This window comes from Rosa chinensis, chromosome 2 (assembly GCF_002994745.2).
Source record: "Rosa chinensis cultivar Old Blush chromosome 2, RchiOBHm-V2, whole genome shotgun sequence".
Classification (NCBI taxonomy): domain Eukaryota; kingdom Viridiplantae; phylum Streptophyta; class Magnoliopsida; order Rosales; family Rosaceae; genus Rosa; species Rosa chinensis.
Window position 1 is genome coordinate 61239942 of NC_037089.1, and position 14248 is coordinate 61254189.

Consider the following 14248-nt stretch of genomic DNA (forward strand, 5'->3'; position numbering starts at 1 on the left):
AAGTCTCTAATTTTTTTAGGGAGTTACGCACTTTTGTGCCTCTAGCGAATCTTCCGGAGTAGTACTGATGGAAGATCTATGCTATTTCGATGTATTTAATGTCAAATGAGTGACCTAGTTTCAATGTACCACTGTGGGTACTAACACATCTTCTTGTCTGTCTATAGATGGCAGCGGAAGGGTATGTAAGGGTCATTCTGGCTTTCGATCAATATATTGGCTACTGCCTTCTTTCAAAAAAAAATTGACTGAACTATATTGAAATTTCTATCGACACCCAAATTTCCATAAATCTGAGATACCAAAGTCTCCTATAAAAATTGAAATATCTGACCTTCTTTAATAAAAATAAACCAATTGGAAAATCGTAAAATAAGGTGACTGTTTTTAGGAAAATAAAAAATCCATTAGTTATACAATTGAAAAATTATTGTGTTTTAAGAATTGAATACGACTATGCCTAGTGCTGCAACTGTGTTCCAATGCTTCAACAGCCTCTGGTCGAGCCTCGTCACTATGAATCACTTGCAGCTGCTTCACTTGGCATAGATTGGGACGCGGATTCTTCTAATTCAGGTACTGCTATTGCAGCGTTAGCACAGCCATTGCTTTCTCAGCATTAGTCCATCTACTTAATTCCTGCAATTGATCGATGAACGATATAGTTCATTAACCACGAGTGAACCTGGCTCGATACATCATACATGTGTAATGAAAAAAAGGATACAAATAAAAGAGCATACCACTGCTAACTCATCTCATCTAGGCATGCTTGAGTGCTTGACAACTTGAGACTTATACAACATTATGATATAGAACTAAGGGGCTGGAAACCAGGAAGAAATATAGACATATATATACCTTTCTTTTGCCATCTTCCTCCTCTTTATTTTTGTCTTCAGCAGCAGCACCCTCCTCGTCCTCATCATCTCTATCAGAGTAAAAATAATAGTCACTGTCATCATCGTCTTCACTATCATCGTCATCTTCAAACTCGTATCCTTTAACAGCTTCCCCAGTGAACCATGACACCGCGTAAGGGATGATCTTGTCTCGAATTGTTAAGCTACACATTCCACCAGAAACATTGGAGTGACATTAGATAGAGATGACAAACAGATTCCCATGCATAATCAACTATGAGTATTCAGACTTCCGAATGAAATGTTAAGATTTAATCGAGCTGTCCACGACTTGTTTGACAAGAATATGAATGTATCAACTCACAAATCTCATCATTGGCCACTTTCATCTCTACGGAAAATTCTATAATTTATTCAACGTGACAAACATCTCTACTCCGTACTTATAATTTATCTAAACATCACATCACAATATCACAGCGTGACAAACATTACATCACAAATTCACAATACCATAGCGTGACAAACATATCTACTCCGTACTTATAATTTATCCACAATATGAAATTTCTGTTTCAACAAATTGTACTGCCTATAAATGGTTAATTCAGCTACACTATATGAATTAGAGAAGCAAAGCAAAGCTAATCATTACGTACCCCATTTCACGGTCGTTTTCTATCCTAGTCTTGAACATAGAAACCTGTCAACAGATGCATCAGAGAGATTAAAAAAGTCTTTATCATGATTATTAACCAAGGCCTGGTCAATAGCCTTGAGATCTCAAATGAAACCAAACTTACCATATCTGCCCCGGTATAATCATCATGTTGGGGAGGTTTGAAGAACGTAAAAAAGCTGTAACAAATATCAGCTGCAGTCATGGACTTGGCATTCTTTGGGTCCTTTCTTGGACTGATTGTCAAGCTTTGCCCGGGATACCAATCAATCTCCGTCCTACAAAGCATCCCAATTCTGAACTTCAGAATAAAACAAAAGAAGGGGGGAAAATCACTACACCACGTACACAGAAATTTGTATTACCCGATTTCTTTGCTCCATATGGGCTCATGTTCTTCAATCATGTAATATGTTTTTGTCAGGACGGAGTTTCGAAAGTAAGGATTAGGATCAAATAAGAATTCCAGCCTAAACCCTTTAGGATCATGTATCCTGCACCACCTGATATCTTTGAGAAACTGGAGAGCGTGTTCGTCAAGCTCCATTATCTATTCCAGGAAACAACTTATCGATCAGAATTCCACATTTAACTTGAGAAAACGAGCACCAAAAAAAAAAAAAAAGGTTATTAAATCCCCCACCAGAAGTTCCTTATTATTCTTCAGTGCGGACAGCCAAAAGTTAGGTACTCCTTTCTCTGCATGACAAGAGATTATCCACCATCAAAATCGAGTATAATGCATGAGAGTCATAAAAGAATTGAGATTTTGACAACTACCTTCAGTGGCTTCTTGTCCTTGGTCTGGAGTTTTCACTCCTTCCACTTCAGTGATACCATTAACAATCTCATATCTCTGCAATCATCACACGTTAATCAGAAAGAAATCAATACGTACACTAAATATCAATATCAACAACACATTCAAGCCGATTCTTTAAGTTTGTGAACTCCAAGACGGCAAGGCATATAATCGTATCAGACCATATTAACTAGTTGTTAAGATCCTACGTACAAACCTTTTCGTAGAGAGGTTTGTAAAGCTGATGGTATTTATCTACCAGTGCAGCTCTGTCCTCAAAAAATTGTTGTTCCAGCTTCTTATGCTGCCCCTGCAAAACAACAACGTGTAGGGGTAGCCTTAAGCACATACTCTGGTTAATTCTCACAGTAAGCATAGAAATTGTATCTGAAAAAAAGGCTAAATGTAGAAAGAATAAATCAAGTTCTGAACACACTGAAACTTGAGAAAGACGAGTTTTGAAATCAGGCCAACCTCTATCTGTCTCAAAACATGAACGCGCTTCACTATCTTGGGTGTAATCCGAGACTTAATCTTGAAAAAAGAAAAAGGAAAAACAGAGTGATTGAAAAGTTTATCAACACAAAAATAGGACCATAGAAGAAGCATGTCATTGGACAAATTCAAAATAAGAGTTAAAATGAAAAGAGACCTCAACCCTTTGGCTTAAATTGCTTCCCATAACCTGTATCCAATTAGTTTCTATTACAATTTCCATAAGAAACTTACCTGCTTCTGAGCAGTAAGACCAGGATCTCTTCCCTCTGTTGATCAAAAACAAGCAATGAGTTTCAATACTAATGAAGTAATGATAAATGTATTACGTCCGGCACACACTACATATTCATAATTTCAAAGGGTCTTATAATATGGTTTTATGGTTCCAATATCAAATTCAAATCAGACCTCCATGTCTGTCTAGTTAAGAAAAATTTGAATAACAGCAGCCAATGAAAGCAAAATTGTAGATGGAAAATGAGATTATGAACCAATATTAAGCACGAGACTTTTGATGGGGTGTTACCGGAATTGAGGTTGTGGTCGGAGCCACTGAAGCCAGATCCAGAGGAACTCATTTTGAAGGGAAAGCTAGAAAAATGAAGAACAGAGTGAGGGAAAGAAGTGAACTTTGAAAATGTTGTGTGTCAAATTGATTAATTGAACATTTCTTTGGCTTTTTAAATCGATAGAAATTGTTTATGTCCAGTACACTGTACACCTCTCCAAAATAACATTCCAATTCTTTGGCTTTTTATTATTCACTTTCCTTCCTTGATTCGATTATATACCTAATAACCAATGCATTAAATTTTTCTTTTTTAGAAGAAACCAATGCATTAATATTTGAACAGGTAAAAATGGAAACAAATCTTGTGCCTGACTAATCATTTAAACTGCATGCCTAATGCCCAACATGCTGCTTAATCATTGAAAAGAAAATAATGTTGGGAGAAGTGTATGATGTACATTTCCAATTACCGCAATTGGATAATGTTGGGAAAACTGAATGATACCAATAGCTTAAAATTCTTGTTTGATTCAAAGTGTTTACCAAATTAGCAATGCAACATTTGGAAGTAAAATTCGAAAGAAACCGTGTGTCCTGAGTAATCTTTTTGATTGGACACCTAATGCCCAACATGCGCTTAACCATTGAAATTGATTTAACAGAACAATTGGGAGAATTGTAAGATAATGACTCCTTTCTATCTCAAATTCCAATGAAATCATGCACTTGTTAATTACTTTATTTTGAAAATTGGATATCATCTACATTGCCTAGTGCTTCAACTTCGGTTTCAATGCTTCAATGACTGCTGAAAAGTCCTCGTCGCTAAGGCCATGTGACTTTGCTACCTTGTATAGTTCATTTGCAGCTGCTGCAATCGGCGTAGATTGGGAAACAGATTCTGCTAATCCCAGAGCAAGCCTCATGTCCTGCCACCAGTCATAACCGTGCAGCTTAAGGTCAAGGACTCAAGGGGTTATATAGTGTGCAAGGCAATGAAGGCAACTTGACAAACCTTTTGTTGATGCTTCAAGGGAAACGCGGTAGGGTAGAGAGATTGAATCATTGATGGGCCTTTGAGTGAGTACATTGGTGCGCTAATGGCACCCTGTGAGACCACCTGCAGTACCATGGGGATGCAAAGACTTGAAATTTGAGAACAATAACTTTCCTCTATCAGGAACATACAACAATACTATGAAATTAATTATTGCAGAAAGAAGACAATGTAAAGAAAGAACAGTCTCTCATTAGTTCTCTCAGTTCAAGCCTAACTTCTAACCCAAGAAATCTTCCTTCACTACTATAGGATGCAAAAAACTCAGGAGCGGGAGAGATTTAAAACAATTGCAATCCAGAATTCCGGATTAAAGGAAGATATTGATTCATTAGGAGCTTCATAGGTTAGATAGAGAAAAAGCAAGGCAGGGAGATAGTGTATGTTATGGAGATTACCTCAACTAGTACTTTGGGGTCCAGTCCTATTTTCTCAGTGAGAACCAACCCTTCCGAGAATGATGCCATCATACTAGAATTCGTAGGAAAACATTAAAGGATACAGTCAGAAAATCAATCAACTCAACCGAACTAGGAGGAATTAACTAGAATAAAATAGAGCACAACCTTCCCATGATCATGTTGACAACAAGTTTCATGGCAGCACCGTATCCAACCTCTCCAAGGTAAAATCTTGACTGAATGGAAATGTTAACATAAGCATAGAATAGAGACAGGTGACTAGATGGCTAGGTGAAGAAGAGCCAATACCTTCCCCATGATGTCCAAAAGCGGTGCTGCTATTTCATACAAAGATTTGTCACCTAACAAATTTCAACTTGATTCAGTTCTCTGAGGTTCCTTTTGCTCGTTATTCAAAAGGGAATACAATCATCACAAATTTTCAATGCACTTATTACATTTTAATTCATATTGGTGACAGGAACAAGCATAAATGAGTGGAAACCCAAAAGTATATGAACGTAAAGGAAAGAACAAGATTGCATGCCTGCAGTAAGAAATATTAGTTGCCCATCTTCTGCTGGTTTCTTTGAGCCCGAAACTGGAGCCTGCAGGAAAAATGTCAAAACTTAATTAACACACTTAACATGAAATTGTATATATCAATCATACAGATTTTAGGGGAAAAAAAAAACTAGAAAGTAACTTGCCTCCAAAAATAATGCCCCAGTAGCTTTGATATGACCATTAATCAGTTTAGAAGTTTCAACATCAACAGTTGAAACATCCACATACCTGCAGATGTTCATATAGGGTAATATAAATGCTGTTGATCAGCTTACAAAGAACATATATGATGAAAGTATACATCTGATCCCATTTTACCAGAATAAACAGTTTTTTAGAAGGTGAACTAAGAACTTAAGGATGCCTAAACAAACAGAATGCCCTTAAACTTTGAAATGAGAAGTAGAAAGTGTTGCATAGATATTAGTAAGCAATGATCTCAAACCATTCAAAAGATTTGGTGTTTATGGTGCCATAAGCAGTTAAGCACTAACTCGAGACTCAAAATATGGGACTGTAGAACTCCTTACATCAAGCGATGCATACATGAAAACATTACCCTTTTCCTGTACTCATTCCACTAACAGCTCCATGCTCCCCAAGGGCAACATCAACCTGAATAAAAGCAAATATAAGTTCCTCTAACTGTCATAGCAGAGTAAGCAAGTGAAACCCTAATTGAAAACATACGCACAGCACTTTCAGGATCGGCAAGCATAGCAAATGTGACATCACAAGATGCAGCTACTTCTGCAGGAGAGGGTTTATATCTGCATAATCATTGTGATTAATCAGAGCTCTAAGTTGAACTTTTCTGCTTTTAGCTTTTGAATGTCATAGAAGACAGCAACCAAACTACAAATAAACAGCTAATTCCCAAGTATATCAAATTTGAACGAGATATAAACTGTGCTGGGGTGAATTCTACTACTAATGAGAGCAATGCAGTGAATTTAAAGGCGTCAAAGGTCTCAAAATTGTTGTTCAAATCTGGCCAATACCTAAATCATCTTTACAAAGGTATTCTAAAAGAGCAAGAGCACAAAGCAATTGTGATATGTAATTAAGTACAATATATGTACATTAAGTACTTACTTTGCACCTAAGCTGATGAGTGGATCACATTTGCTCTTCGTCCTATTCCAAACAGTCACGTCACACCTATAAAAGCCAAAAGTTAACAGGGGATTGAACTCGAGCAGACAACAATCGTCGATATATAATAGTTAGATACTTCATCCTAAGAATCCGAGACACAAAGTCTTTCCCTAGTTTATGAATCATACAACCTTAAAAGGTAACTTCATCCTAGCCACTCAAACGGGATAGATACTTCAATGAATGAACATGAATCTTGGAAATGCTCAATCCATACCCAGATTTTATAAGGTTCTGTGCCATTGGAGAACCCATAATTCCAAGACCAAGGAAACCCACACGTGCTGGCAATTCATCTGCATGAAGCCCATGAAATCATACCTCAGTGGAAAAGCATAAGATATAGGAGAAACTAAGAAGTATCTACTACACCAGTGACTCTGCAGTATTCTGTTTGAGACTAAACTGGGAAAAAGTTCTGTCCTTTACATTCCTTTGGATCAGTAAATCCTTATCTTCCATGACCCATTAGCATGCTCAATTCAAATTGCATGTTTATGGTTTATGCTTATAATCAAACACATTGAAAACAAAAAATGGAAAAAATAAGGGATACCCAGAACAATAACACTAAGGTATGCGGACAAATTTACCTGTGAATGAAGCATTGGATGGTTGGGAAGAGAAGGCCTTGAGAGAGAGAGAAAGAGGTTTTGTAGGGAATGAGCAAATGGGTCTACTTCTCAAGTGGTTAGGAATATGAGGGCAGAAGCTCGAGGACATTGCCATGGCAGTTAAAGATAAGTGGTGACAGTTACTAGGCTTGACCAAGAAGGACATGCTCATAACTAAGCTCACTAGAAACTAGACCACTTCTGGGAAAGCTCGCATTTCTATGCTTCGTATCGTCCACGTGTTTGGATATAAAGAGAGAGAGGCATGGCAAGGTTTTGGGCACTAACTTTTGTTTTAGTTGAGACTTGAGACAATATGAGAACATGGTCTCACTTAGAGGGGCGCACTCCAAGATAAGAACTTAATCATCGTATTGAACTCAAGATTTCTTATTACAAACGAAAAATTTATCATTTAAGTCACACTCGCATAATTATTGGCGTGAGCTCTAATGAACTAGTTAGTTTTGTAATACATAATTAATTATTCACTCAATTATTTTTCTCATTTAGAGAGGCCCACTCTAAGATTTTTTAATGAAAATATATATATATATTTTTTTTTTATTTAAGAAACTGTCAACTTAAATAAACTCCTTGGAAAGTCCATCAACAATGCAAGCTGGAAATTTACATACACGAGGAAAGCAAAATAAACTCCCTCTGGAGCTCCAAAAAACTCGGGCATCCCTTGGTCTAGGGTTTTGAGAATTCTGCTCGTCCGGTGGCGTTCGGAATCGGTATGGGCCTGCCTTGCCGCTGATGAGTCGCTGCTGGACGGGTCTTGATAGCTATGTCGCTCGGTATTGTTCCAGAGAATGGCTTCGACTCAAGGGGACGATGGATGCTTGGCTGGTGAGCATCAGATGTAGACTCTATGTATGGTGGTTGGGTTGTGCAGGGATGGCCTGAGCAGCGGCGTGGGTCTGCAGATCTTGCGACGACGGAGTGGGTCGATTGGACTGAGCCGCGGTAAGGTTCCCCGGAGCTATGCGGTGGCGAGGTGTTTGGCCGATCCAGCGTCTACATGGTGGTTGTAGGATAGCGCGGCGACGTAGGCAGGTGTGGGACGCGGGGTTTCCAGCCGGCGAGGACGTGGGTCGGCGCAGCTGGTTGCGGCGGACGTGCTACACAATCACCGTGCGTTGGATCTAGGTTTTGGGCTTGCTGCAGCAACCTGCTGGACCTGGAGTTTGGGCTCTCTTTGGGAGCAGCTGGGCTTTGAATTTGGGCTAGGGTTTTGGCCTTGGCCCAACACTATGTTATTTAGTTTTTGACTAAATTACAATAGTTTTTTAGTTTTGTCTATTTACAATAAGGTTCCGTTTTCGGGACAGTCTAGGCACTTTTGTGTATCTAGTTTTTTGCATTTTGTCTAGTCTTGTCGACTTAACTCTCAGTGGATCTAGGTGTACACCAATTGAGGTCTCTAGGCAGCTAGGTTTATTGGTTAAAGAGTTAGGTTTCTAGCGCCTCCGGCGTAGTACCAATGGGGGATCCCCGCTATGTCTACGTATTGATTGTACAATGAGTGGGTTTAGTTTCTATGTACCGCTGTGGGTACTACCACTATCTTCTTGTCTGTTAATAGCAGTGGAAGGGTATGTAATGGCCTATTCTGGCTTTCGATGAATATATTTTCGCCTACTGGCTCCTTTCTCAAAAAAAAAAAAAAAAAAAAAAAAAACAATGCAAGCTGGAGGCTCTAGGCCCCAAAATACAAGCAAAACGAGCTAAAGTGTGAGCCACAACATTGGCTTGACGATAAACATGAGTAAAATAAGAACCCCGCATCTGCTGAAGATGAAAGGTAATGTCATTATACACACGCCCAATGAAGGAAGTATGAGGAATGACTCTCTACTTAGTAGCATGAAAAAGAGTAAGAGAATCGGTCTCAAAAATAACTGGAGAGAGGCCACGCAGAATAGCAAGGGAGACTGCCTCCCTCCCTGCTAATGCTTCAACCTGTTCTGAAGAAGAAGCATAAGATACTAGAGCATAATAACCACCTAAACATCTCCCCATGTCATCACGAATAATGACTCCAATCCCCCCCCCCAGTACATGTATCTTTGTAAAAGGCATCGTCAACATTAATCTTCACCCACCTTGCACTTGGAGGTTTCCAATGAACTACTCACCGGCTTCCTCTACCCTGGCCCTTACCATGGTGTCTCTGGTACTCCTGTAGACGAGCCGACAAAAGCAACACCACCTGGTTCCCTTCCATACTCTTCTATAACAACTTATTAATTATTGTATTAAACTCAAGATATCCTATTACAAACAAGAAATTTATCATTTAAGTTACGCTTATATAGTTAAGATTTCATATTACAAACAAGAGATTTATCATTTAAGTTACACTTGTATAGTTATTGGCGTAAGCTCTAATTCACTCAGTAGCATAACAAACTACAGTGTAATATAACATTTGTACTTCTAGATTATCTTTCAAAGACCATGTTTTGCAAAAACTGGAAAATTAGTTATTCAAAATAATATTCATTTCAATGATTTAGTAAAAATATTGTTTTTTGCCCATTTGTTTTATCCGCTGATGTTCCCCTAGTCAGCAGCTGGACAGGGATTATTTACTCAACTACCGTCCAATTCAATCGGACGGTTGACATATCTCATCTCTTAAAAATCTAAATACTTGTCAACTGTCTGATTGAAATCAGACGGTAGTTGAGTAAATAATCCATGGTCAGCAGCTGACCAGGGGAACACCACTCTTGTTTTATCACAATTAGCCAACTCGATTAATATCTGGTCGAGCTATTTCAAAGATGTTCTTTGAAACAATGTCTAACATATGATATGTCGACAATTTTCATGTTTATTTCCTCTAAATTCCAAAATGACTATTACGTTTGTAGACCATGCTTCATGAATCTATTAAAAGATTCAGAAACTCGATAGCATGCAAAACCAAACTGTAAATATAAGAGGTATGGAGAGACTACACAGTAATGATTCATCATTCACCTCTCAAAATATGGAAAATTTCATTGCCATTTTCGTACAGGTCAGAGAGCAAAATGTAGATGACAATTGTGACTTGTTCATAGGTAGCCAAAATCCTGAGCCTATAGTTCTCAATTGCTGATTTACACTTTGCTATTCTAACTTTCTGTTCAGCTCCAAAAGAAAAAAAAGGCAACAGATAAAACAGACCAACCCTATATGTTTCTATTGTAGAAGGGATGTTTATAACTACAAGCAACTGCTAAGACATTTCAATCAAACACATCTCTTTCAAATCCCTGGATTTAAAAGTGAGTCATAAATAAGGGAGTAGCAATTGTAAGCGGCTAGCAAAAAGTTGATCTGCACTTCATTTTCTCTACAGAGTATGTGTAAAGAACTAAAAACCTCCTGTTGGAGACACATGGATGCTTTGCTAAGTCGTCATTTGCTTCTCTTCCGAAGTAACCGTTGAGGTAGGCAAAGTACTGCAAATCTTAATAAATACGATCAGAATTCTTTTTCACATTACAGCAAACTTTGTTGATGCTCTCATGCAGTGCCCGAGGAAAGTTCACTATGCTCCAACAGTCGGCAGGCATTGATTAAGAATGCAGTCAACAAAATCTTTCCTCAATTTTGATAAGGATGATATCTTCCAGTTGTAGAATCACCACTCCTATCATATCCTCTACCAGCATCATAACTACTACCACCGCGCCCCCGACCCCTACCTTGACCCCGACCAGCAGAACCACTTCCATACCCTTTACCACCACCATAACCAGTAGGAGCACCATAACCACCAGGCATGCCATAACCACCCGCTCCATATCCAGCATTGCCATACATGGGTCCGCCATACCCAAAACCATATCCATATCCACCATAGCCACCATAGAAACCTGCATAGTTCGCAGCATAATTTCCAGCATAATTGTTGTAATTCCCATAGGCAGCGCCATAACCACCAGGTCCACCATAGCCCCTGCCCATTTTTCCATTGAAACGACCTCCAGAATTATATCCACCATATCCAGCTGCAGGGCCACCTAAGCCACCATACGACCTTGCAGCACTACCACTAAAATCACCACCAGGCCTTTTAGGTTCAGCCCTTTTTATTTCCACCTACATTTAAAATCAATGTGCAGAGTTCATAAACATTTCATTTGAAGAAATCAGCAGAATATAAAACATTCTTTCAATTTTACCTGTTTGCCTCCAAGTTCATGTATTTTTCCTTCTGAGAATACCTTGTCAAGAGCATCTTCACTCTCAAAAGTGACAAATCCAAATCCTCTAGACCTCCCAGTTTTGTGATCTACCATAATCTGGTGTTCAACAATGCTACCAAATGTAGAGAAATATTCCCCCAATTCCTCTACAAAGTTTTACCGTAGTGTCAAAGAAGAAAACAAAAACTAACTTAGCTGTAATATCTATAAAGCGTAGGATTTACCATACCATCATTCAAAGACGTTGGTATCCCACCAACAAAAATCTTCTTTCTTTTTGATCCCCCCTTAAATCCCATATCCTCCCTGGGAACGGTCCTCTTCACCTCCACCTAACATACAAAAATTTCACCAGCAATCAGGGAGCTGAGTTAAATAACTATCTATGAATCTATCTGAACTTTTGCGGTGACAAATGCCTTATGACAATAGGATATTGAACGTTACCACTCTGCCATCTATGACATGTTCTTCCTCCAAAACTGCATCAGCAGCCACTGGATCAGAAAATGTTACGAATCCAAACCCCCTTGGCCTCCCAGTATGTTTGTCTAACATTATAACAGAATCTGCTATTTCTCCATATTTGCTGAAGTAATTAGTAAAGGTTTCTGTAAAGAAAATCATCATAAATTTTGGTGAGTGCTAGCCAGAAATTAATTCAGTCATGATGAAAACAAGTGCCTCCTCCATATTTGTATAGTATGGTAAGGTTAAAGGGGGCTGATAACAGTATTATGAACACCGAGCAACTAAATGAAGGTGATCAGATTGCAGCTGCTTTTCTTTCATAAAAGAAAATCGTGGTTTAAGAAAGAAATTGAAATGCAACAGCTCAATGAAACTAGTAAAATATTATACCATACATAACCAACATGGCCAGGTTCTATGATGTACATTAGCAGCAAGGCAGCAATTAGGTTGAGGGGTGACTAATAAACAGCCTTAATAGGAACAGAAAACAGAGGACATATCAATGGCATGCTTTAACCTATGGCGATCATATCCGTCAAATGTATCGGAACATTTCCATAGTTAATAGAAATTAATAAAAGGGCTACAACTTTGTACATTCTCACAATTTCCCTGGAAAACTCTAGCCACAAAGTTATTGAAGTTTAGCCTAGTTTTACCAGAGCCCTTAAAAAGGATAGTGCTCTATCAATTAACCTAGCCCTCGAAGGATTAGAACCTCAATCTATCTTCAAAGAGCTCAACCATGCCTCCATATGACAAAGAATAAAGATAGTAGCAAATGACTGCAATCCTAACATAGCAATTGTGCACACTAAAGTACACCAGAACACCGTTTTCAACACAACTAAGTGAGTATATGTTTTACATAGAACTAAGTCTACAGACACGACATTAAGCAACAATAACAAGCTTCAACTTTTGGACAATCCAAACAAATAAATCCAATATCATTTAAATTGCAACAACTTATACACAAAACAGGTCGGTTGCCAATTTTACACTAAATCCATTGCAATACAAAATCAAAAGCTTAACCAAGTACCTTCAGTGGTCTCCCATGAAACGCCTCCTACAAATAGTTTTCTACCGCATCAAAAAAAACAAAACCCAAATGTTACTCTCTCATCCTAAACCTCAATTATCAACAAAAATCGAACAATTAAACAAGGAAAAACTATAACTTCAGAACTCAAAATCTAACTAACCCCGCAGCCGAATCAGCCCTGAATGAAGACTCCCTAAACTCATTGCCTTCACTATCTACGTTATGGTTCGCCTCAAACTCACGCCCGGAATCGAATTGCTGCTCTTGCGGCTGTTCAAATTGTTCCTCCTCCCCATCATAACCGATTTGGTTGTCATCAAATCCACTCTGCTCCGAGAAATCTTCCATTCCTGAGAATCTATCACCTCTCAATCTTAACAACACCTATAAACCTGCAAAGAAATCAACATTATTATGCGGGTGACGAGCCCTAACCTAGGTCTGGAATCACAAAATCGGATTGGCATAAAGTCCAAGAGGGAATCAATCACTGTGATGAACCCTAGGATTTGGGTGAATGATTTACCTTATTAAGCTAGGACGGAGAGAGCGACAGCGAGAGTGAAGTTGCAGAAACCCTAAGTCTGAAACGGCGCCGTGGGGGCTGGTTTTAAAAGTTCAATTTCGCATTTTGGGGTATTTATATTGAGGGTTAAAGCCTGAAAGCTTCCTTTGGTGGTGGTGCTCATGCAAACGCTACCGCAGCAAAAGCCTCGTGAGAAGCAAACAATCAAAATAGTATGTCTATGTCTATGTCTATGTCTACGTCTAGGTTGGGAATAATATTCTTTTTTTTTCTTTTTTTTTTTTATGGGAAAAAGTGGAGCTAAGAATATTAGTGTTTCTCGACTTCATTAATAACGATTCTTATTTCAAAAAAAAAAATAACGATTCTTTTAATATAACGGAAAAAAAAAATGTTATTCACGCTCTTAGTCTCTTAGAATATTAAATGTAATGGTACCTAGTTTTGTGCAGGGCCAAATTTCTATTTCTGTTGTAGTATCCAGTCTCTGAGACTTATGCTCAGTTGGTTGATCTTCGGACAGTGGCAGTTTGAATGGTTATTGGGGCGGAGAGCGAGGGTTTGGATTGGTTTTGGGCTCGATAGGGTAGGAGTAGGAATGAGCAAACCGGGGGGGGGGGGGGGGGGCAGGGTACCCGCGGGTTTTTCAGGCGTTTGTCAAGCGAGGGCGGGGGCGGGGTTCCCCATCACATGGGCGGGGGCGGGAAATGCGGGTTCCCCATTATTTTATTTTTTCCAACCTGGGCATTTTTATAATTTTTCTTATTCCTTATGAAGATCCGATAGTTGGAACTTTGTATAATTGTGAAAAGACGATTCAAAAAAAGATCCGTGAGGAT

At 38.7% G+C, this 14248-nt stretch overlaps 3 protein-coding genes across 3 annotated transcripts; all 3 read right to left on the minus strand.

Moving 5' to 3' along the window:
- Window positions 1-314: 314 nt before the first annotated feature.
- LOC112190678 (nucleosome assembly protein 1;4) lies at window positions 315-3448 on the minus strand. Its single transcript, XM_024330149.2, has 11 exons — window positions 3369-3448; window positions 3074-3108; window positions 2819-2878; window positions 2562-2654; window positions 2323-2398; window positions 2186-2241; window positions 1908-2092; window positions 1667-1820; window positions 1523-1566; window positions 862-1066; window positions 315-639 (listed from the first exon to the last, which is right to left on the minus strand). The coding sequence occupies exons 1-11, from the start codon at window positions 3418-3420 to the stop codon at window positions 583-585; spliced, it is 1017 nt and encodes a 338-aa protein (XP_024185917.1). The 5' UTR covers window positions 3421-3448; the 3' UTR covers window positions 315-582.
- Window positions 3449-3852: 404 nt separating this feature from the next.
- LOC112188289 (glyoxylate/succinic semialdehyde reductase 2, chloroplastic) lies at window positions 3853-7436 on the minus strand. The gene is made up of 12 exons (XM_024327384.2): window positions 7130-7436; window positions 6754-6832; window positions 6474-6539; window positions 6073-6148; window positions 5938-5993; window positions 5522-5606; window positions 5359-5419; window positions 5121-5173; window positions 4977-5047; window positions 4809-4881; window positions 4369-4473; window positions 3853-4282 (listed from the first exon to the last, which is right to left on the minus strand). The coding sequence occupies exons 1-12, from the start codon at window positions 7320-7322 to the stop codon at window positions 4124-4126; spliced, it is 1077 nt and encodes a 358-aa protein (XP_024183152.1). The 5' UTR covers window positions 7323-7436; the 3' UTR covers window positions 3853-4123.
- Window positions 7437-10132: 2696 nt separating this feature from the next.
- Window positions 10133-13632, minus strand: LOC112188792 (heterogeneous nuclear ribonucleoprotein 1). Its single transcript, XM_024328001.2, has 7 exons — window positions 13410-13632; window positions 13044-13275; window positions 12881-12921; window positions 11809-11972; window positions 11591-11693; window positions 11338-11507; window positions 10133-11254 (listed from the first exon to the last, which is right to left on the minus strand). Exons 2-7 carry the CDS (start codon window positions 13229-13231, stop codon window positions 10757-10759), a joined length of 1164 nt encoding a protein of 387 aa, XP_024183769.1. The 5' UTR covers window positions 13232-13275; window positions 13410-13632; the 3' UTR covers window positions 10133-10756.
- Window positions 13633-14248: the final 616 nt, after the last annotated feature.

Coding starts and splice junctions, on each gene's coding strand:
- LOC112190678 (XM_024330149.2), bottom strand. CDS start 3,420: ATGAGTTCCTCTGGATCTGGCTTCAGTGGCTCCGACCACAACCTCAAT. Junction 3,109..3,368: donor CGACCACAACCTCAATTCCG/GTAACACCCCAT, acceptor TTTGATCAACAG/AGGGAAGAGATCCTGGTCTT. Junction 2,242..2,322: donor AGGACAAGAAGCCACTGAAG/GTAGTTGTCAAA, acceptor CTTGTCATGCAG/AGAAAGGAGTACCTAACTTT.
- LOC112188289 (XM_024327384.2), bottom strand. CDS start 7,322: ATGAGCATGTCCTTCTTGGTCAAGCCTAGTAACTGTCACCACTTATCT. Junction 5,420..5,521: donor CTGGGGCATTATTTTTGGAG/GCAAGTTACTTT, acceptor TTTTTCCTGCAG/GCTCCAGTTTCGGGCTCAAA. Junction 4,283..4,368: donor CCTTGAAGCATCAACAAAAG/GTTTGTCAAGTT, acceptor GACTGGTGGCAG/GACATGAGGCTTGCTCTGGG.
- LOC112188792 (XM_024328001.2), bottom strand. CDS start 13,231: ATGGAAGATTTCTCGGAGCAGAGTGGATTTGATGACAACCAAATCGGT. Junction 11,694..11,808: donor ATGTCATAGATGGCAGAGTG/GTAACGTTCAAT, acceptor TTTGTATGTTAG/GTGGAGGTGAAGAGGACCGT. Junction 11,508..11,590: donor ACCAACGTCTTTGAATGATG/GTATGGTAAATC, acceptor AAAACTTTGTAG/AGGAATTGGGGGAATATTTC.